Source organism: Notamacropus eugenii, chromosome 7 (genome assembly GCF_028372415.1).
Source record: "Notamacropus eugenii isolate mMacEug1 chromosome 7, mMacEug1.pri_v2, whole genome shotgun sequence".
NCBI classification, from domain to species: domain Eukaryota; kingdom Metazoa; phylum Chordata; class Mammalia; order Diprotodontia; family Macropodidae; genus Notamacropus; species Notamacropus eugenii.
In genome coordinates, this window is record NC_092878.1 from 101,843,390 (window position 1) to 101,867,407 (window position 24,018).

The window sequence follows — 24,018 nt, forward strand, 5'->3', positions numbered from 1 at the left end:
CCAAGAGTGGATTCTAAAGGACCTTTTGAACAGTAATCTGGCAGAGTTCACAGAGAAATTATATTAACGTTAGAAGTTTTTCAAGCTAGTGTTCAACTGTATTGAGAAATAAAAAACGCATGCCTAGGGAAAAGTGGCATAATAAACTGAAATCAAATTACACATATGTTACGTGTTATCTTGAAATAAATAGAATAAATCATATTTTGTATTTATATAGTGTCTTGCTTTAAAGGATATTTTAATATGTTAGATATTGAATCATTTCACTGATGTGTACCTGAGAACATACTTTTCCACTAAAGATACAATAATGTTTTGTGGAATAATGAAGTTGTTTCCAACTTGAAAAGTTCCCCATAGGAAGAAGACTATGATGAGGTTCCTATTCCAAACTTAACTTCCCCCGCTGGGCTCATACTGGTCTCTATTTTGGAATCTCAGAACAGTGGGTGCTCTGATATGCTGGCGCTGCTCAGCTAGGCGAAAGGAAGTGAATTAAGCTTCAGGTGGCAGCTAACCCTGCCTTTCTTTGTGGTGGTTCAATCCAGGCCTTTGCGTTGTGATGTATGTGAGTTTGTCTTCAGCTTTCTTTTCATTTTTAGTTGTAATGAATTCTAAGAAATGTTTCAATCATGAGTCAACTTGTGCTCTAGAAGTGACTGTTTCTAGGTTTTCTGCCTCTGGGTCTTTGAATGATTATATTTTTATCTTTTGACCTTGCAGCATCTTATAATGAAGAAATAGAAGCCGGGTTCCAACTGGGTGGCCACCGGCAAGTCAATTAACCTCACCTAGGCCTCAATTTCCTCATCTGTACAATAAAGGATTTGAACTAGTAATCTCTAAGGTCCCTTCTAGCTTTCAAATTTGATAATTGTACGGTGCACTTAAAGACTTCATAGACACAGAAATGGAAGAGATTTTAGAGGACAGCCTAATCCAAGCTCTTCATTTTATAGATGAGGAAATTGAAACTCTAAGAGTTCAATGTCACATAGGGAGTTAGAGGCAGAGCCTGGATTTAATCTGACTCCAAATCCAGACTTCTTTTTACTGTACCACATTACTTCTTTGATGACTGAGGCTTTGATAGTGACAAAAATGGCATATAACATTTCCTTCTGCCCAGCCACTCAGGCATTTCAGAATTCTGTTTCCCTGGGGTCATACCCTGCCCCCCAAAAGAGACAGCAGGGCCAAGATGTACTTGGACTTATTTATAGTAGGGGAGAAAGGGGGATGACCAATGAGGGCCCAGTCCTTAGAGCATACACAATATCTTCTGACTGCTGCTAAGCCACATGGAGGTTTATTGAGCCCAGAAATATGTGATGGAGGGCTTTTTCCTTTTCCTTCCATGATTCACAACTTGTACAGATATCCTTTAAGTGCTTCCTATTGACTTACTACATGGTGATGAAATATCTTTTCATTGGCTGCTGAGCTAGAAATGAGTATGTGTATATACACATAAACATTTCATATCTATACATATATGTATGTATATACATGTATACATATATATACACACATACATACATATGAAATGAACAAGTGCCCCTTTTTCCTGGAGGTGAGTGAAGTAAGAACTTCTGGCAGGGAGAAGGGAAGGGGGAACACGGTGGCCTAAGGCTTTCTTTCTCACACAGCCACCATATGCAGGGTGCTCACATTTCTTCTATACATGTTCTCTCCTGTTCTTAGGTGAATGAGTATCAAAGACAGGTTATAACCCTGTGAGTTTCAAAAGGTCAGAAGCTCTTGATTCCAGTGAGCAACCAGTCAACTTGGAGGCCAAGATCTCATGTGCTGTAAGCCAAAGGTGGACACTTCCATTGGCCAAGTTGGTCCCAAAAGTACACTGTGGTAGGCAATGTTTTGTAGCAATCTCTTTTAAGTTTGAACCCTCTCTACTCTTCCCAGGGGCCAAGGGGATACAGGAGAGTGCACTCCTGGTTTGGGAGATCGTTGTACTTTGTTTTTGCTATATTTTTCTCAATAAATGTCTGCTTGTAAAAGCTGATTGATTTTAAGCGGTAAATTGATATCAAGAAGAAGGCAACTGAGTGAATGATACTGGAGGACCACAGATGAGAACTCATGAACAACCGTGTGAGAGAGAACTGGAAATCCTGCAGGGATCCCCTGGAACATTAAAGGAAGAGGAGCTACCCTAGCTCTGGGCACTTAGCCTGCTTAGTCCAGGGATAGGTTGGGAAAGTTTGTACTACATGAGAATATTCAATTCGATGAACAATATCATAGATTTAAAGTTAGAAAGTATTTGTAGGGGGTAATTTAATCCAACCTCCTCATTCTTCCGATGAAAAAACTAAAACCCAGAGAGGTTATGTAACTTAATCAAGGCCACATGGGTAGTCTACAGAATCCAGTTGTCTTTTACGCTGCATGACCCTGGCAATTCAATAAACATTCGTGGAGTGCCTCCTTGGGGTGGGTCTTAAAGATTCAAAGATAATAGTAACGTAGAATTAGAGTTGATAGGATCACAGATTTGGAGCTGGAGGGGACCCCGAGGGTCACCAAGGAGTGTCCATAGTCCTGGGAAGATGGATGAATAAGTGTATAAGATAACACAGGCAGCATCAATACCACAGTCCTGTGACAAGTGCTTCCAAGCTGTTTTTGCCGTTCTGAGCTAGAGCTTTTCATCCAAACTGTCAGATTCTATTCACTAATTAATAAATAAAAAAAATAAACATCACTTCACTTTATAACGAACAAATTCATGGTGGTGTGTTCACAATTGCAACCTGGTTTTTATTCCTCTGTAGTGACTGAGGCTGCATTTGGACTGCACTGATACAAGGAACACAATGATCTCCTTAAGCTCTGATTTAAAAAAAAATAACCAGATGCAAACAAAAATCCCCCTACATGATTCTCTCCACAGCAAAGCCCTGCGGAATCAATATTACCACATTGAGTCCTACTAAAATCAATGGCATAAGCTGTTGAATTCATTTCAGTGGGACTTCGCATTGTAAAAATAATTGGATTTAGCTGCACTCTAACACAGCTTTCAGGAGAGAGAGAAAATATGCTTTTCCTGGTAGGTGGGGGTGGAGAACTAGTACAAGAACTAGTAGGCTTCTCCCTGAGATTTTGGTATTGCCTTTTCAGGAGGAACTATTATCAAGTCCCCAGTGAGCCTGAGAGCACTACCCTCAATGAGGTGTTTAGAACTGCCTTCCCCAGTGAGAATGAAAACATTGCTTTTGTTCCCATCTTTAAAATTAACTGCACAGTATTACCACCATCAATGAGGTGTTAAACATCAAAATTGCCTTCCCTGGTGAGAAGGAAAACACTTACTTTAGTTTCCTTCCTTAAAATTAATTGGGGTTTTTAAAAACTCATCCTTATTCAACCAGCAGTTGCCTGGACTTGGGGGTGGGGGGTGTAAGGGAAGGGGAGATGAGGCTTTTCATATGTTGCCATTTGTAGTACTAAGGCTTGCAGCATTTTCTTCAAGATTAGACAATTTAGCGAGCACTTTCTTCTCTCCCTCACTTCAATTTTTCCCCAGTTGCCTTTTATAATGATAACTTTCGCCTGATAAATCAAATAAATATATGGGCCCATAGATATTTTTACCAGCTTGCAAAATCCTCACTAGCCCTCTCTGTGTGTCCCAGGAGGTTGGAGAGTTTGCTTATTAAAATCAAAATTGATCACTGGTATAATAATGCTAGAGGGGGGAATTTGGCAAACAAGAATGGAGATTATGCTTCTGTCCCAGGTTGGGGCAGAGAAGTCTTTCATACTTAACATGTGGCTAGAATTTGAGGTGTTAATTAAATAAGTCTTCATTTGCAAAGCTTCCCCTTGCACATATCATGAAACAAAAAGTCTTCAGGCCTGTGTGTGTGGACAGATATTACCAAATAAAGCCTTCCTTCACAGGACCCAAACCTGGTACCTTGGACGTTCCAGATTTCCCTCGGGATAATTCGATCAGACTGCCTAACTCCCCTGGTGCTCTCTGATCTTTTGGACAATCCCATCTTCACACATTGGGGCTCCCCGGTGTGTAATAAGCTCAAATGACAATGCCTTTTGGTTCCTATTTCCCAAAAGGTCCTTGACTGATTAGCTCTTGGATTACTCCTACTACAAACTACATTTTCCAGGTTCCAGAATTCTTTTCTTAGTCCCTATATACCTCTTCTGAAGCTGCATCACCTTATGTGTCAATTAGAGTTGTTGACTGACCAAAATATCTCTACTAAACTGAGCTCTTCTGCCTTTTTATGAACTTGAACTTACCTTTTCCAAATAGTGACACTAATGCTGGCTCTCGTGGTACTTTCTCCTTTCACTTAAATCTCAAATGTCCTGGAATAGGACTGGAATGGGGGAGGAGGACAGAGAAGTGTGGTGGCTACAAGGGAAAGGGTAATAAAATATTGGGGGTCAGATTAGTATAGGTAGATTGAGAAAGAAATAATAAAAAATTCTTTTCTACAAGGCTCATTCAAGCTAAAAATGTATAAATATCATTGGCATTCCACTGCGGAAAGAAAGGGAAGAAAACTTGGACTAGTCAATGGAAGCTCTTCCCATAAAAAGAACTGTCATAGTTTTTTACAGTATTAAGAAAATATTCATTCAAATAGTTTCCTTTCTGGGGAAATTATCCTTTCCTAGTTCTCTGTCTTGGAAATACTACTGCATGTCCTATGCTGGACCCTCTTTCTAATATATAATCCAACTATGGCTATGCCCTAGTACTCTGTCCTCAGACTTCTCTCAAACAATCAACTAAATATACCTATTATGTACAAGGTGTTGTGCTAGGTAATAAAAGAAGCACAAAAAGAAGCAGTGATCCAAGGATCATAGACTTAGAGCTGGATCCTTAGAGACTAGTCTAAATTCCTAAGATTACACATGGCCAGGATTTGAACCTAGATTCTCTGACTTCAAAGCTCATGCTCTTCCACTGTACTGGGTAGATTTATATCAACAGATGCAAAGTAAAGTGAGTAGCATCAGGAAAACATTGTACACAGTTACAGAAATATCCTGTGATGATAAGTTGTGAAAGACTTAGCTGTTCTGATCACTATAGTGATCCAAGACTATTACAAACTTATGAAAGGACTTACGAAAAATGCCATCTCCAGAGAAAGAACTGACAGTCTAAATGCAGATCAAAGCATTTAAAAAAAACCCAAACTTTATTTTTCTTGTTTTTTTTGTTTTGGTCTGTGTTTCTTTCACAACGTTGTTGAGGTTTAGGGGTGCTGGGACCCGGAAATTCAAGGACAAACAATGCACAGGTCCTGCCTTGAATGAATTCGACCCAAGACTTCTTTCAACCAAAGACAAGGTTTATTAGAACGCCGATCAGGGTGGTCAGGATTCTACAAATCTGTGTTTTGGTAGATGAGACTAACTCTTTTTATAGGAAAAAGATCTGTGGAAAGATCTAGATGCTAGTGGTCAGTGACTAGGAGGTAACAGAGAAGGGCCAGGTACTCTAGGTCAACTCCAGGAACCTGGACCACACATCAAGGGACAATGAGGTCTACTTGGAATCCAGGGTGGGAAGTGGCCAGGGCGATTAAGAGGAAACAGACAATGAAGGGCTGGGATAGGTTAGAGGTAACAGAGAATTGGGAGATTTAAGCATAGGTCACAGTGAAAGGCCAGTTGAGAGGATTGCTGGAAATGGGTCAGTGCCTCAAGGGAATGCCAGAGACTTGACCTTGCGGGAAAATTAAAGTTGGGGGGGGGGGGGGGTCCCAGGGCCCATACCCCATCAAACATGACTGATATGGAAATATGTTTTGCATGACTGCCATGTATAATCTACATCAGATTACTTACCTTCTGATTGATGGGGGGAGAAATTTTAAAAAAATTTTTAAACATATGTTAAAAGTTGTTTTTCACATGTAATTGGAAACAAATATTTAAAAAAAAGATGAGAACAAATCACTATGGAGGCACCAACATGCCCATTGGCAGACTTCTAAAAGGATCAAGGCTATCTCCTGAATGTCCCTATGGGGTGAAAGAAAAATTCATTGAAATCTCAAGGTGTTACCTTTCTAGTAGCCCCAAGTTTGTTTCTCTTCCAAGGGAATTATAAAATATTTGTGGCACTGCCAATCTGGAAAGAACTTTATGTGGTATTGTGGAAAACGGGCCCGAGAGTTGTGAGGCTCAAATGAGATAATGGATGCAAAGCACTTTTCAGACATTAAAAGCACCGTAAAAGCCAGTTAATAGTAATAATAACTTACAGTCAGTAGGCCTCCAGTTTAGTGATGACTTCACTCCCTCAGCTTTCTCCAGCACTCCTACCATCTCAAGCAATGTTTATAAAGCAATACAGGTGTGCTGAAAATGTTTAACAAGGGTGGGAAAAGGAAGGGATTTCACACACCCTTTTAAATTTAATCTGCATTATTAATGAGATCTAGACCAAGGTGTTAAACTGGCTACCCACAACACTCCCAAGTATGGGCCCATATCAGATAATCTGTAATTGGGAAATACTTGACAAAATAAACAAATATACAATAAAAATAGATAATATCAATATGTATAACTTAGAAAGTATAATTTTCTAAGTCAAATGAAGCCTACAGGGATCCTTATGTATAGTTTAATGGCTCCTTTTCTATTTGAATTTGACAAATAAAAATAATCATAATAAACCATTGTATTTGACTTGTAGTTGATTGAAATTGTAAGTGTGATTGTAACTGATTTGTAGTATCGACTTGAAAATTTGATTTACAAAGGCAAACAGGCTACATGCATATTATTTATTCTCTTAAAGCTAGCAGTTACATGGTCATGGAGCCAGAAGGAAACTTCTGACTGTTTGATACAAGAAAAACCAGGCTTAAACCTTTGACCTGTAGGGTTACTTCCCCCTGCCTCCTCCATTTAAAGCAATTCTTTAATGCAAAGTTCAATAATTCTAATTTACCTATTTTGTATATTTTATCGTTCTAGGGATTAAAAATTGGGCACACTTGTATTTCTTCTCCCTTAGATTTCAATTCCAAATAATAAACTTCTAGACAGGATTTCAGTTAATTCTGTGTTAGATACAGAAAATGCGAACATCTCTACGTACAAACAGAGGAAGTAGAAGCAGGCTTTTATTAGATACTTATATCTGCATGTGTGCTCCACATGCTGTAAATCAAATCGAGGAAATAAAGTATTTGCTCTTTTTGCAGCTTATAGAATTCAAAATACACAAATTGACACAAAGGCCATTCAGACTGCTAAATAAATGTTGAATAAATAAATAAAGAATTTCTACATGTACAAAAGAGCAACTAAGGTATAGTGACAGGGGTTATGAGAGTTTTTAGGGTTAGCTTTTCCCTCCCACCCCACGCCCACTCCCAGTCCCCATTTAATCAGGTAGAATTCAACAGTTTTCAGAAACTGCTTGATTTAAGGGAGAGAGGTTATCCACCTAGGTCTTACAGAAGCCAATCTATAGTTGTCTCACTTCCTCAGTGGCCTATTTTCTAGAATTGAAGAGTTGATAGTCTAAGTAAGAGTCTATGTATCTAAGGTAACAGATTGACCCTGAGTAGAGTCTCTTTTTTTTTCAATAGGGTCTTTCTGTTAATACTTTTTATTGACTTCTTAATTCCTCAAAACAAATTTCTTTATTATGGGAATCTAACTGGAAAATTGTCTGGTGAAGCAAATCACTGTTGACTAATAAGTGTAAGTTGTAACTATTTTAAACTGTCAATTTAGTATTAAACAATTCCTTACAGATTCACAGAATCTGAACGTTAGATCACAACAGTCATCTGGTGCAACCCATCCTCAGAAGGGATCATTACTATATATTCCCTACAAGTGGTCATCCAGTCTGCTTGAAGACTGACAATGAGGGAGAAACCCACATTTTCACATGGTCCCTTCCATTTTTACCATCCCCAAATGCATTAAGGGCTATTCACTACAGACCCTGGACAAGCATCCCCAAGAGTCAGGCATCATCCTATATCTAGATTCTTGATGCCTGGAGGTGTAGTGAGACCCACTGATAAAAAATAATTCTATAAATCAAAACTTGTTTCACTTAAATCCTGTCTGCAGTCCTTTTCCTAAAATTTGTATCATTCTTAAATATATAAGTAAATATAAACAATAATATTTTTATTATTATATATAATTATACATATTATTATATAATATAATAAAAATAAATACATTCCTTAGAAACCACAGTAGCATTCCAAGTACTACAAAGTATATTGAGGTCAAAATGTTATTGCTTTTTGTCAAGGGAGTCATTACAAGCATACAGGCAAACATGGTCTTTAAAATAACTTGTAAAGTTCAACGCAAAACAAGGACGGCGTGGGTTTCTGAGTGTAAGAATAGGAATTACTTTAAAGCTTACCCAGAAGATGAATCACCACTGTGGCTTTTAAACTATGGTGGCTAAAGAAATTTGATGCCAATTAGCCACCGATGCACGCTGCTCCACCCTATTTCCCAAAGTGCTTATGTATCAGGGTGGTTGACAGGTGTAAAGAAAGCCATGGGAGAGAGGGAACAGTCAAAACAGCAAATACAAAGGTTCAGGCGTGGGGCAGGAAGGAATCAAGTGGATGGAAAGGGTTCACATTAATACATGCCTTCCCCTTCCATCAAGGCAGTAGTCTATAAGGACCAAGAGGAAACACTCTACCACCGGCAGCACAATTTTACTCTGCTTAACTAAGGTAAGTTATTGTTAAAGGGACATCATTGGGCTTAATTACTAGGATGCTCCCGGGACTGTGAGCCAGAAAACCTGCTTACTTCGAGTACTGCGATTTTTCCTCCCTAATTGTCTGTATGTTGGTATGACTTCCTTAAAATCTATCTGTCTTATCTGTGTCTTTCCCAAAATGCAAGGGATTCCCTAGCGCAGGGATAAGAGTTTGCATCTCTCTGTGGGTAGCAGAAATGAAGTATACAACTGGTTCTATTTGTCAGATTCCAAGAGGCATCCACTGTGGATGAATTAGGGCAGCAAACTATGTCATTGAACGACTTCTTTGGCCTCTGTAGTTTTGAGGTGCCCTCTATCTCTACTCCAATAATACTACACTCAAGAAAGACTCAGGTTTTATCTCATTTTTAAAGACGTCACTACAAATTAAGAGAACCTACACAGTCATGTCAGAAAGTAATTTGCCTTTTCTAATATTCTTCTGAGTTGGATTCTAGTTAGTTACCTCAAGAAACCCACTGAGACAGGATCCCAGTGAGGGGACATCAGTTGGTGTCTACCTTTATCGAAGCAGTTTCAGATGGTGTCTGCTGTAAAGGCTGGTCCAGTCTGTGTGACTTCCACTATGAGGGTTCCTGGTGTCTCCCATCCTATTGACACACCCCTTTCCCTGACCCTGGCCTGTCCCCTGCTACCTGGGGCTGTTGGATGCCACTGCATCATTAGGATCCAATAGTTTTCCTGGAGGCCACTTTGCACTACAAGAGTGCTGGACCTCTGGCTTCTACTGCAACTCCCAATAAAGTGTAGTGAATAGGACTGAGGAATACAATTGTTCTCTACCCTGCCATGCTCCCACCCTTCCTGGGAGGTTACCAGGTACTGCTTCACCTGGAGGGTTCCATATTCACCCCCTCATACATACTCCCCCCTCTGCAGCATCCACTAAGGGATTATCTGAAAGACGTGACTGACTCCATCCCACCAACTTTACCTCCTCTAGGACTGCCTAGGGCTACTGCAGAACAGGGGATCCCATTACTTTTCTGGATCCTGCCTTCCCGTCACCCCCTACCCTGCTGCTACCTCCCAGGGTGTTGTTCTTCAGAATTGCATTCTACAGGGCAAACAGTAAAACTGCAGAAAGAGGTAAACTTTAAGCAACTCCTTCCCCTCCCCCCTTGCCTCCCAGGAGAGTAGCTAGCAGGACTAGCTACCTACCCGGCATTGGAATTCCTAGTTAGCATTCTGCCACTCCCTTACTACAACAGCAAAAGAAGTTCATGCCGGACTAATTTTATTATCTTTGACATTGCAACTATACTGGTAGATGGGCAGGATGCTACAGGCATAGTTTACCTAAATTTTAGAAAGGTATCTGACAAAGTCTCTCAAGCAATTCTTGTGGAAAAGATGGATGTGTGTACTAGATGATAATACAAAGAGATTCAGAACTGGTTGAATGAACGTATTCAAGGAGTAGTTATCAATGATTTACTTTAGGAGGACAGAGAAGTGCCCAAGGCCTTGTGCTACTTAACATTTTTATAAGTGACTTAGATATAATCATGGGTAGCATTTCCAAATGACACAAAACTGAGAGGGATTCCTCCCAATGATGGATTTCAGTCAGGATCCAAAAAGATCTTGACAAGCTAAAACATCAGGGTGAATCTAAAATGAAATTTAATAGTGATAAATCTTAACACTTGGATTAAACAATCTTGACACTTGGACTAAAAAAACAGATTTCACAAGTAACTAAATGGGGGAAGCATAGGCAGCAGTTTATCTGAAAAAGCACGTAGAGTTTGTTCATGGCCTAAATCTCACTATTAGTCTGAAATATACTATAGCAGCTGAAAAAGCTGATGAAGTTTTGGGCTCTATTGAAAGTCACAGGAATAAAGAGCGAGTAGTACCCCACTCCTTGATTTGACAAGAGACCACATCGGGAGTATTTTGGAAACCTGAGTGGACAGCAGCAACTATACTGCGGCTGGATTTGGGGGTTGAAGGGCTGAAGAGACAAGCTGAACTTGAAGTGACAATTAAGGCATCCAGTGATTCAAACTCCTAAGACCAGGGCTGGATCCAGGAGGCATGGGCAGGAATACTTGAAAATCCTATGAGCGGGTGAGATCAGGGAAAGAGATGCGATGAGAGTGTGGTTGAGTCCTTTCAGAAGGGAGTGCTGGGCCCACTTCATTTCAAAATCAGCAGGCTGAAATTCTGGGAGATTCCCTGAACAACATACCACCCAAGCACAATTTTTCGCTAGTTATGCATCCCTTTGTGGTACCCGTGTTAACTTAAATTGTTTTGACCGGATACGCTGTGGTTTAACCAGGTCTACACTTAACTGAACTGGTCGGTCAACAAGCATTTACGGGCAATCGCCGTTTCCCTTCCAAGCCGTGGCCAACGACCACGCGGCTGGCTGACACACTCGTCACGTAGCCCTGTGTCCCCCGTGCTTACACAGTGACCTTATCCCGACCCTGAGCCACCTCGGCGGCCATCGTCAGCGGGGCACACGCCCCCTCCCCGGAGGAAGTCAGGGCTAAAACGGGAGACCCTCAATCGCATTCTCTCTAAGGTGCAGCAAGCAGGGACTTCTCCAGACACCCTCCGGGAGCCTGAAGGCAGGCCAGGGCCGACCCACAGCTGAATGGGACAATGACCACGTGTCCCCCAGTCCCGCGCCGCTAGCCTGGCCTCTCCCGGTGCCTTTGGGAGCGGCGCCTCGCGCCCGCCCGCGCCGCCACCTGCGCTTACTTCTCCGGTAGGCCAGGCCGCCCGAGGCGGGGTGCCGCGGCTGCCTCGGTCCTGCCAGGTGTCAGCTGCGGGTGCCAACGTCAGGGCGGCTCTGCAGTCCCTTTCACCCTAACACCTTTTAGTGGCTGCACCCGGCAGTCCACAGGGCGCGCGGGGCAGCGCGGGGCGGCGGCTCCGCGCACCGTCCGTACTTCTGTCCCTCGGCACCGCGGCAGACAGGCTCCGGACCCCAGGCCCGCCTCACAAGGGCACCATCCCTCCCAGCCAAGGCCCTCGCGTGGGAGGGGCACAGCTCCTCGGAGAAGGGCGGGGGTCGGCCTCCTCTAGCGTCCGCGCTCCGGGAGGCGGCGGGGGGAGAAGAAGCTCCAACGAGCTGGGAGCGCTCCCACTACGCGCTCCGGGCTGGATCAAAGGCTTCTGACTTTAATGAACACCCGGCGGGGCTGTCTCCGGTCTCCGCGGGGCGGCGGGCCGCGCACCGAGGCTGCTCCGCTTCCGCAGCTCCCTAGAAGCGTCCGGTTCGGGCCCCCCAAGCCAGCAGGGGGCGCCCCGGGCCCGGCCGCCCAGCTCGGGAAGCAGACGAGGGCCGCCCCCGCTCCATCCGGGTCTCCTCCTTCGGCGGCCCGTAACGACAGGGGGCGGGCTGGTCAGCCAGCGGCCGGGGCGGGACGGGGTGGCAGCGGCGGCGGCGGCGGCGGCAGGATCCGGACTTCCGCCCCTTGACGACGGCGGCGACGGCCGAGGCGACGCCGCGAGCCCCTGGTCGCGTTGGGCCGAGGCTTCTGAGGTATCACCCTCACCCCCAGCACCCTGGCCGCCGTGGTCGAGGCCTGCACTTCCCCTTTCGAGTTATTCGCCGCCGCCTGCCCGGAGACGCAGCAGCCGCAGAACGACCCCGCCCTCACCAGCCGCCGGAGCTGCCGCAGTGGGGGAGGAGCGGATCAGGGAAACCAGCGGCCGGGAGCGGAACGCCTCTCTGCGCCGGCGCGTCACAAAAGCGGGAGCTAGTGGGCACCTACGCGCCCATTGGTCTGTCTGACGGCTTTCAGGACGCTCCGAGGGGCGGGTTCAGCGTTCCAAGCCGCCCGCCACGGGCTGGCCGTCCCTTAAGCCCCGCCCTCCTCCTCTGCCTCGGCCAACCCGAACCGAGGACCGCGGCCGAGCCGCCTGCGACGGCGGGGGCTCGCGCCGGAAGGAAGAGACGACGCGCGAGTCCCGGAGAGGTTATAAAAGGAGAGGGGGTGCCTGGCGGCGGGCGGAAGTGGGCGTTTCGGCGCTGCGGCTCGGCTTTCGTTGGTCGGCCGTCCTCTGGGTTGCGAGAGCTACCGGAGTCCTCCGTGACAGGGCCTCCTTCGTCCTGTCCCTTGTCCCCGGCCGGCCCTGGCGACGGACGACACAAGCGGGTCGGGCATGGCGCGGGCGGCCATCTCCGAAGTGTCCGAGTACTTAAGCCAAAATCCCCGGGTGGCCGCCTGGGTGGAGACCCTGCGCAGCGACGGCGAAACGGACAAGCACTGGCGCCACCGACGCGAGTTTCTGCTTCGCAATGCCGGAGACCTGGCCCCGACCGCCACCACCGAAGCCGCCTCGGTGGAGTGCGGGGACCGCCGTCGGCAGCTGCAGCAGCTCGTCTCCTCCTCCATGGCCTGGGCCAACCATATTTTCTTGGGCTGCCGGTGAGTGATCCGCGCCCGGTCCGCCCTGATGGTCCGCGGCAGGGCCGAGGCCTGGGGGGGCAACGCGGCCAGCGAGGGGGGGAGCCCCGGAGCCAGACGGGCCGCAGGCCCTTCCCTCGCTCCCCGCCCGCTCCTCCCGGCCCTCCTCCCTCCGGGTCTGTGGCGCGGACGTCATCCGTGTTCGCAGTCGGTCAGCTGGATGAATGGCCCGCAGGCCCCGCGGGGGGGAGGAGAGAAGGCGGAGTCCATCCCTCCCTGAGCACGTTCATTCCTGGGCCGCTTGGGAGGCAGAGAATCCTCGCGGTGGCTCGGGGGCTGATGGGAAGACTTGTTTATATGTGATGTGGAGAAGAGTCAACTTGTGTTTCTTTTTTTAGGTATCCACCCAAAGTTATGGATAAAATACTTAGTATGGCTGAAGGCATCAAAGTGACAGATGCTCCAATCCATACCACAAGAGATGAACTGGTTGCCAAGGTGAAGAAAAGAGGGATATCGAGTAGCAATGGTTAGCAGATCATAGATGTGAACATATATAGGAGCATAGAACATAAGTTTATTTTAGTGCTGTGAACTCATGTTTCATATTAACTTGTATTTCTGACATAGCCAAACTACTATTTAATGTGTTATTTTTTTAAGGACACTAGTTCCAAACTTTTTTCTACATATTCTTTGGTTCTTAATTTTAAATCCCTTTGACTGTTTTTAAACTGTCAAATATATGTTTCATTTTAAGAAATTTGTGTCATGATTACATAGTAATTTTGTCCTTGGCATTATACATACCAAGTTTTTTGCTTTTGTTTTACTAAGCATCTTTCTTGCATTTTATGTCTAGCTTGCTAGTAATCAAGTGGAATTAGTCAAATAACCTTTTTTCATTTTTTTTTTTGTTTGTTTTTAATTTTTAGATGGGGTAGAAGAGCCATGCAAAAAGCGGGCAGTTGAAGGAAAGAGTGGTTCTGCTGGTGGTCAGGATGCTTCGAAGACTTCTGGCAAAACAGAGCAGGCATCACCAAAGCAGGAAGTCAAGGGGGGGCTAATGCCATCCACTAGATCTGTGGGAAGTGGAGAGAACATAAATCGGAGCTCTAGCAGCCCTCTGGAGAGGGGGAGTGTACCTTCCCAAGAGGTGACAGGACTCAAGTGTCAGAATAGTCCCAGTGATCTGACAGTTGAGAACCCTGGGTCAAAGCAAAGCACCAGCACTTCTCAGGTTGCAGCAGGCCCTGAAAAGGTTTCAGATGTGGAAACTTCAGACAAACATAGTACAATACTAATTTCATCTGTGGCAAGATCTAGTAGTCTTGGGACTGATTGCAAACAACAAAACGTGTCACCTAAAAAGAGTGCTTTGGAAAGTACTTCATCTTTGGCTTCTCAGAGCAGTTCAGAGACAGAAGTACCACTGCTGATGTCTCAGAGCAGGTCAGAGACAAGTGTACCATTGTTGGGTTCCCCAAGTAGCGAAGAAGTTGAGTTGCCACTGTTATCCTCCAAACCTGGTCCAGAATTATTGCCCCTATTAGGTTCCAAAACCACCTCGGATGTAAGCACATCACAGTCAACTTCCAAAACTAGCTTGGAGTCAAGCGTTTCATCATCTGTTTCTAAGAACAATTCCTCATCCAGCATGCAAATGTTAACTCCCAAAAGCACCACCTCAGCAAGCACTTTACTGCTGACTTCTAAAAGCAGCTCCCAGGTAGCTGCTACACTGTTGGCTTCTAAAAGCAGCTCTCAGGTAGCTGCATCTCTGTTGTCTTCCAAAAGCAGCTCCCAGCCAAGTGGGTCGCTGTTGGCTCCCAAAAGCACCTCCTTGGCAAGTGTGTCCCAGCTGGCTTCTAAGAGTGGCACATCACAGTTACCTTCCAAAAGTGCTTCACAGTCAAGTGAGAGTTCTGTTAGGTTTTCTTGCAAATTAACCACTGAAGATGTAAAACAGAAGCAACCTTTTTTCAATAGATTGTATAAAACGGTGGCTTGGAAGTTGGTGGCTGTTGGTGGCTTTAGTCCCAATGTGAATCATGGAGAACTCCTAAATGCATCTGTGGAGGCTCTGAAAGCAACATTGGATGTTTCTTTTGTTCCACTAAAAGAACTGGCAGATTTGCCTCAAAATAAGAGTTCTCAAGAAAGTATAGTTTGTGAATTGAGGTGCAAGTCTGTTTATTTGGGTACTGGCTGTGGAAAAAGTAAGGAGAATGCCAAAGCAGTAGCATCAAGAGAAGCCCTGAAGTTATTTCTCAAGAAAAAAGTGGTGGTAAAGATATGTAAAAGAAAATACAGAGGAAGTGAGATAGACGATTTGGTGCTTCTTGATGAAGAATCGAGACCTACAAACTTACCTCCAGCTTTAAAACATCCTCAGGAGCTGCCAGAGCGTGTTTAAAAGGTCACTGCAGAAAGCTCATGAACTGAAGTTTATCTTTGTATTCTAAAATATTGGCTTTCAGACATTTTGTATTGCTTCCCCCCTAGTTTTGTGGAAAACATACGTTCTAGTTGTCTTCACCTAGTAGCAGCAGTTGTAAATAATATTAAAAAATGACAGTGTGTGCATTTAAAGGTATGCCTTAACATCATAGCACACCAAAATGCTGTTTAATTTGCTAAAGAGTATACCCATGTCTTCTCTTTTTAATGGTAAAGTAGGTACGGTATGCAGTTCAGTATAGTCTTAATACTTTTTGTACTAAAAATTTGGTGAGAATGTATTATGAGTGTTAACTTGCCTTTTTTTTTTTTTTTGCAGAAAAAAAAAACAATAAGATCCCTCCACATGAAAGTAATGGGGACCACAGTATTTAGATAGTTGTTTAAAAATCCAAGGAAACTTAGATTTTTAAAAGTATAGAGAGAACTCATAATATTAAATATGCCTGTTAAAGAATGAGGAAAAAAGTTGCTTCAGACAGTTTGTCTTAAAAGTCATAAACATTTTAAAATATGAAGCTGTATGAAGTACTTAACATTATTTTACACTGAAGTTGTTGATTAATTCAGAAAGGTAATTTTCACCTACTCAAATTGACTAGATTAATTTATGTTCAAGGTAAAATACCATTTACATTTCTTTTCAGAATAAAAAAATGGGGTTTGTATATTAAGCATATTTGTGACTGCTATTATAAAAAAACACTTGATTTGTTTAGATATTAAATGCTTTAAGCTGTTTTACCTTTTAAAGAAGTGTTGTGGTTTTTCCCAAGCTAAAATTAACTCCTTGGAATAGAAGTTTTGGTTTTTTTACAATCAGCCACTGTTTCCACCTGGTAATTTTCCATAATTAACATATTCCTCTGAATTGGCAAAGCATATTTTTCAAATCAAATACTAGATTCTTGGATTTTTACTTGTAAATATGTTTTAGAGGAGGATGTTTGGGAGGAACTGAGTTAAATGATTACACTAATGAGCATGTTAATTTCTTATGATCTAAATTTCAGTTGCATTTGATGGTAGTAATTAAATGGAATCTTGTCTTGCCACAATATCAACTCACTTTATTGAGTTGTTAAATGTTCTTTAGCTCTTTGGTAGCAATATTAATTTACTGGACTAGCTTCAGTTTCTGCATTTGACATACTTACCCTAAGGTTTGGTTACTTTTCTTATCTTTTCCCTGGTTCTCCGAGTCTTCTTTCTTTAGGTATAAGGCATATTGTTCAGTAACTGTAGGTTGGAAGAGACGAAGGAAGATCAACCACCTTGCTGGTGCTTTTTACATTTTTAAAGGGAAACTAATCTGAGAATAGACCATATAGTTTATAGAGAGATATGGAAACTAGAATGTTTCTGGAAGCCTTTACTGCTTTCAAAAGACTTATGACATCATTTGTTTCAATTTTATAAAAATTCTGCAAGATAGGAATTTTTAGAAGAGAAAAAATGAAACACAGCTTTTGTGGCTTAAAGTCACATAGCGAATAACTGAGGAACAGACTACTTGGTCTCTTGGCTCTCACCTCTGGGCTTTCTGTCTGGCTGCCTTTTTAGAGTATGTAGAAATGTAACTATTCTTTCTATTATACCTTAGAAATTAGTAGCCAAAGTTATTCTCTATGGATTTTAGCATTTAACATGTAATTATTAATGAGGTTCTACTTCACAGAGTGACTGTAAAAACTCATGTGTGGATTTTTTTCTGTACTTTAGATTTGTGATTACATTAATGTGGATACTCCCTCCATTGGGCAGATCATCACATCTTTATACATCTTAGTATAGATGGTCTTTATGCTGTAGCCAACCTAGTTATCCTCATAAGAGAGATACTTTCATCTCTTTCTGGGTTCTTCCCTTTTCCCTGTTGAGTTACAATCTGCAGCCTACAGCAGTTACTAGAGTCCCAAGATCCATTCCACAGTGGGGCATCGGAAATTCAGTGGAGCTTTTAATTAGCTGCTAATTATAATGTGTGTTTTTAAAATCAGTTATTTGGACAACTTCCTTAAGTATCAGTAATGTATACATAGGGTGGAGATAGTTTTCATTGGTATTTATCTCCGCTCTCCTGGGAAGGAGGAGAAAGGGTGGGGGTAGTGATTACTTAGAAGTACAGATAAGAATAGAAAGAAGCATTGTAATTTATTAATTTCAAAACAAGCTGACTACAAATGTATGGAAAGACCCTATTCTGAGTTGGAATGTCCAAGTACTTTTTACCTTGTCTTTTTGTAAGATGAATTGAATATGCTAGCTACAGGAATTTTTTGGTATAAAAAGCATGCAATCTTTTAAGAAGTATTATATGAAAGGAAATTTGCAAATAGAAGAAATGAATGAATGTTGGAATAATACACAATACATTTAATTGACCAGACTAAAAAGACTTAAAAATAACCTGAAAGGTATGTATGATAAGGCAAACAAAATTAACCATTTAAAAAATTGACATCAGCCTTCAATTTATAGAGCACTTAATCCACTGCCTTGTGAGGGGTTAGGTAGTACAAGTATTATCTCCATTTTATAGGTGAGGAATCGAAGTCTCGGGTATCCTCAGAGCCTCTAGGAATCCTTACTTAATGTCTAATCCTCCATACATCCAAGTGAGTGTTATGTTCCTTCAAACTCATCTCCTTGGGATACTTTACTGCAGTAATGCTTGCACTGTTAAGGACTTTTTTTGCAATTGTTTTCAGAGTCCATGTCTCATTCTCAGTGATGGCAAGTCTTCATCCTCAGAGTGGATTTGACTTTTGGAAATAGTCAAGTGTCACTCAGCCAAGCTTGGCAAATAAGGTGGGTAATCAAGTAGTAACATTTTAAGTCACAAGCAAGTTATGTGACAAAGTTGAAGAATATCTTCTTGTGTGGCTCATTTGTTCGCTCCAAATGTGATTCCAGAACTTTCTGGTGGAACAGCATCACTTGGAATCAATCAGATGAGCTCTTTGAGAGCAACAAATGCCCTTTTGATAAGCTGGGCCTCAAGTATTAAAGATGGGATGGAATGAGTTATTTGTTGACTCGGCCTCCCAAAATAATTAACCTTAAGGAACAACTCCAATGGATGTGTTCCTAATTCTTAAAATTTCATTTCATAGTCACATATTAGAAATGTCCCACTTTTATGTGCTTCCTTCAACAACCCCCTCTCCCCCATGTTCTCTACAATGTAGTCCAGTTTAAATTCTAATGCTGGTATGTAAGTATCTTGTTGAAAGTAGGTCCTTCGAATAAACTTTTGTATTGGCACCAAATTCTCTGCTGCCTGAGATCATTGCTAAGACAGTGCTACACTTTGACTATACACTGTTGCTCAAAATACTGCCTTGGTTTAAGATTTTGAAAAATTTTTTATTATAAACTATCAATAACGAGGGGAAAATCACACAAAACCGTAAAAAAGCTTTAATGAAATAACATGTAATTTGCTGTCTTCTGATTTCTGTCTACTTATTAGATGCTATGTTAGTTTTTTCATAATGATCAATGTCTGTGCATAGTGTTGCAATGTACATGCATAACATTTCTTTTCATAATAAAGGATTAATATGGCAAATTCTTCCTTGATATTATTTTCTATTTAGGAAAATAACATTTCACATAAGTTAGCCTTTGCATTATATGAAAATATGTATATTATACATATATATATATTTGTATATGTAAATATACAAATTTAGCTTTTGTAACAAAAACAGTTTCTTAGTTTCTTGGCCCGAGAAATATTCTTTTAGGGCAGGTAGGAGGGAAAAAAGACAAGTTAAAGTGAGGGGAGGGGCCGAGGTTTTGCTTTAAAATTAAATTATAAGTTCCTATAAAATTACAGAAACACTTCATACCTGTCCCATGTAGTTTGCTTCTTCAACCCTTCAGTGACTTAGTGCTAAAGGACAGCAGGTAGCTATAAGCATGTTAATGTGAAATTGTTGGGGGTTTGCCCCAGTGATTTCACTTATGTAGGAAATTTCTTGCTCAACGAAGATCTTAAAAGTCTTAGTTACCTGTGTTGCTTAGAAGTCTAAGTGTGGTTTCTCTATCCATTAGATATGTGGCATCTAAAGATCTCCACTTTTTAGCCGGAAGGAGCTTTATGAATATATAGATTATCCACTCCAATACTTCATTTTACAGATAAGAAGATGACCCTAGTCTTTAGAAGCCTGAGCCAGATTGTGCTAATCTGCATTTGAAGGGGATGTATAGGTGCCTACTAAGGAGATGAAACTTGGATTGGGCAAGGTGAACATATAACAGAAGTGGAGTTGTGAAAAATGAAGCATGCTTTTTTGGTGTAACCAACAGTTGAAATAGAAGTTTAAATGGAATAGAGAATAAATTTATCCAGAGTAGAAAGCCTGTTAGAAATCTTTCAGAGCAAAACACAGGGAAACAAGTTAAGAGAAGAAACAGGAACAGCACAAGTGTGGAAGTATTAAAGTACAATATGTGAATATGGAATCCCAGATGTGTATGAGATGCTCAGCTAGCCATTAGTGGCTAAGTAAAAAGCCATTCAAAGTCAGGCGAGCAGTTCTGAACTTTAGCCAAAAGGACTGAGCAGGAACAGATCCTATATATACCTTGAGGGACTTAGGAACCAAAAGCCTAACCCTAAGGCCTGGACTAGTAAGAACAGGTTAAGTGTACAGGGACTTAGAGGAAAGGGTGACTGGAAGGAATTGCTTAGTTGTCATTTCAAGGATTTGTAATTCCATTAGTGAGCATTAACTAAGACTTCGGTTACATGTAGTTGAATCCAACTTCCTTGAGTGCAGAATTTCCTTCTGTAATGTGTTTTGTAGATAAGATCCTCTGTTTTCTGAGGCAGCTGTTTCTATTATTGAATAACTGATTGTTAGAATTTCTTTCTTGTATTGAATTGCTTGCCTCTCTGTAACTTACACTCATTGATTTTAGTTCTGCCTCCTGGAGCCACACGGAAGCAGCTTGTATCTTCCCCATGACAACTCTATAGATTGTTGCACACATTGTGTCAGTAAACTGTCACTGCTGGGAGATCCAATGAAGGAAATGAATTCAGTTGTGAAGGTTCAGGAGTTGAATCTATAGAATGTCGACATTGTTCCAATTTTCTCCTGGATCTGACACTAATCTTTTGCTCAGTATACGTTTTCTCAAAATACTGCCTTTGGTTAACTTATTTTGAGAATGTTTCATTATAAACTTAATTTCAGCAACAAGGAGGAAACAGATCTAATGTGTTCTTTCCTCATTTCTGCTTAATGATTTTGTTGCTGTTTATTTTCATGCTCCCAAGTATGGGCAATTCAAGACTTAAGGGAGAAAGACCTGTCACAGGCTCCTTATTTCTTCCCTCGAGGCACAACAGCCACATTAAAAGGCCAAAAACAAACAAAAAACCCCCAAACCCTCCAGACTGTCACAGACTAGAATCAGAGGGCTAAAGTAGGAAGAATGCTGGGTTTTCTTTCATTCAGAAGAACGGTGTTCAAATCTCCACTCTGCCATTTATTTCCTTTGTGATCCTAACTAGCTTCCTCATCCATAAAGTGAAGGAGTTAGATCAGGTGGTGTGTACAGTCTCTTCCAGCATGTGAGCAGATGCATTGCTGAGGCCTTCTGGGATCCTGCTTGCTCTTCATTTCCTCACTCTCCTACACCATGTTGCAGCTCACTTGTATATCCAGTCTGGTCTCAGATCCAAGGGACATGAGCCTTGAGGACTAATACAAGCCAACTTAAACACCTACTGGATCAAGTGTTTTATGCCTGAAACCTGTGCTAAATTAATGCAAGACTATCTGTGATTTCCTGAACTGTAGTCACAGTAATAATAGGGAACATCTATATAATACTAGAAGGTTTGCACAACACTTCACATGTATTACTTTCTGTTGTTCAACAACCTTGTGAAGTAGGTGTGATTATTGTTCCCATTTTATACTGGAAAAAATGATTAGGCACTCTGCTAAGTATTAGGGATACAAAGAAACTAAAAGGGAGAATGAAGGAGGAGAGATAATTATGTATAAATGAGATATATACAGTGTAAATGTAACAATGGGGGTAGTGGGGAGGCAGGAGGATGGTGGAAGACCTGCAGAAGACAGGATTTGAGCCAAGACTTGAAGGAGCACGGAATTGGGAAGTATAGAGTGATCTATTCAAGAAACAGCAAGAAGGTCTCTTTATGTGGTTTGTAGAGTATGTGGAAAGAAGAAAAGTGTCAAAAGATTAGAAAGGTAAGGAGTCTAGATCTTCAAGTTATGAAGAACTTTAACAAACCAAAAGAGATGTTTATATTTGAGCCTACAAATCTTTTTCCATTCTTTTGGAATCCTGCTGTCTTTGAGACATCTTTGAAAAAAAAATCAGTGCCTTCAGAATCATATAGCTTCCACTTTGGGAAACTTCTTTTTCAGTTTCCCTAAAAATATTAAGTGTTGCCTGTAGCCTAAAACCCTCTCCAGACTTTCCCCAAGAACAAAGGCTAAACTGCTTGTTTTATTTATATTCTTGCCTTTCCCATCCCCTGAAGTGACTGCCCTTTATTGTCATTCAGAAAAGATTTCTGATATTGATTACCATGAGAAGGCCCTTTTGTTCCTTGAGGGGAGTGGACCAGGGAGAAATTGGAGCAGTGATAATTGTTATGGAATGTTAACCCCAAACTAGATTTTAACTCATGATCTTTTCCTTGCTCCAGATTTCTGTAAATGTTTTCTCAAACTGACTCAGAGTAAGACAGGTCTGAAGGCATTGTGTCCCTCAGACAACAAAGAGATCAAATCAGTCATTTCCTAAAGAAATTAACTGACTGTTAACTGGAAAGATAAATACTAAAGCTGAAGCTTAAATATTTTGGCCATATGATGATGTAATAGGATTCATTCAAAAACTCTGATGCTGGGAAAGACAAGGCAAAAGGAACAGGGGCAGCAGAGAATGGGACAGGGCCATGCGAGCAAATAACATAAGCTTGGACAGATTTTAGGTGACACAGGAGGACAGAATGTCTGCTGTGGGTTCATGGGAGTCACAATGAGTTGAACCTCTGCAATGGTAATCAGAGAGTTAAAGATCTTCCCCACCCATTAATGGGTCTGTCCATTAAGGAAAGCTTGATTAGGGGAGGCCCACACCTTTTGTTAATTTCTAATGCACTGGTTCTAAGGGTTGTGATGCACTGTAGCTCAGAAAAATGTATAAATACTCTGAGGTGAGGTTTTACCTTGGGGCTTACTCAGTGGAAGTGTTTGGCCAGAGGAGACTCTGGGCAGCCACTAAGGATCTGCAACCACCCCCCTTTTCTCCCCCTCCCCTCCACCTTGAAAATCCAGATATTGGTGCTTCTCTCTCTATTAACTATGTATATATGGTCAGACAGTTGGATCTGTCTGTTGATCTGTGATGTATGTATTATTTATGGTCAGACAGTTGGAAGCCCTGTCTGTTGCTTATTATTTCTTTGTATTTTCTCTGAAGTTCAGGCTGCTGACTTTTTCCCCTGAACTAACTGAACATGTGTTTGATTAAAGTGATTATTGACTCCTCAAAAGTTGCTTTCCTTTTAGACAAGCAGATCTAAGAAGCGCCCTCCTTGTATGTCTGGGTCCTTGTTGATACAACATGACTGAACAAAAAGGGCATGGTGAGCAAGGGTGTGTGTGTGTGTGTGTCTGTGTCTGTGTGTCTGTCTGTGTCTGTGTGTCTGTCTGTGTCTGTGTGTCTGTCTGTCTGTGTGTCTGTCTGTCTGTCTGTAGCATTGTCAATTTGCCTTTCTTTCCAAGCTAGAGATGGTTGGATATTAGACTAATGCTAAATTAGTAAAATTTATTCTGGGAAACTTTTGCCTAAAACACAGGGTGCGGTATTATTAATGTTTTTTTGTTACAGTCCAAATTTGGTGATGATTTCATTTTGATGATGAAAAGAAGAGAGAAGTGATGGCAAATCTATTCCACTTTGCATCTGTCATTTTCTTTGTTTCCTTTATATATGTTCTTGAGATGATCTGACTTAGCTGGATTTCACATCAAGCTTTCATGAAGCTCTTTTCCCCACTCTTGATTTTTATTAATCCCTTGTGAACTTCTTTCTGAATATTTTAAAATATGTTTCATGGATACTCTTAATAGTGGGAGACCTCAGCATATCCCTTTTGAACCTAGACAAATTAAAAAAAAAAATACCTAGATAAATCTAACCAAAACTCACTAAATCTAAATCACTAAAATCTAACTAACTCACTAAAAAGTGAGATTTCAAAGCTCTCTTGATTACTGAATGGGAACAGAAAGAAGCATATTATTTTCAGGAATGCATGACACCTTTACAAAAATTGAATATGTATTAGTGAATAAAATATTACTAAATTTTATTTTC

The 24,018-nt window shown here is 41.7% G+C and overlaps 1 protein-coding gene across 2 annotated transcripts; it reads left to right on the top strand.

Annotated features, from left to right (window-relative positions):
* Positions 1-12,738: 12,738 nt before the first annotated feature.
* On the top strand, positions 12,739-19,207 carry CDKN2AIP (CDKN2A interacting protein). 2 transcript variants are annotated; one of them, XM_072625262.1, is made up of 3 exons: positions 12,739-13,194; positions 13,572-13,702; positions 14,109-19,207. In XM_072625262.1, the coding sequence occupies exons 1-3, from the start codon at positions 12,929-12,931 to the stop codon at positions 15,587-15,589; spliced, it is 1,878 nt and encodes a 625-aa protein (XP_072481363.1). In that variant the 5' UTR covers positions 12,739-12,928; the 3' UTR covers positions 15,590-19,207. The 2 variants fall into 2 exon arrangements, with proteins under 2 accessions (XP_072481363.1, XP_072481364.1); XM_072625263.1 differs by having other exon boundaries at positions 12,772-13,194; positions 13,572-13,671.
* The last annotated feature ends 4,811 nt before the right edge of the window (positions 19,208-24,018 follow it).

Excerpts from the sequence above, each read along its gene's own strand:
- CDKN2AIP (XM_072625262.1), top strand. The coding sequence starts at position 12,929 with ATGGCGCGGGCGGCCATCTCCGAAGTGTCCGAGTACTTAAGCCAAAAT. Across the intron at positions 13,195-13,571 it reads CATATTTTCTTGGGCTGCCG|GTATCCACCCAAAGTTATGG; the intron begins GTGAGTGATCCG and ends TTCTTTTTTTAG. Across the intron at positions 13,703-14,108 it reads AGGGATATCGAGTAGCAATG|ATGGGGTAGAAGAGCCATGC; the intron begins GTTAGCAGATCA and ends TTTAATTTTTAG.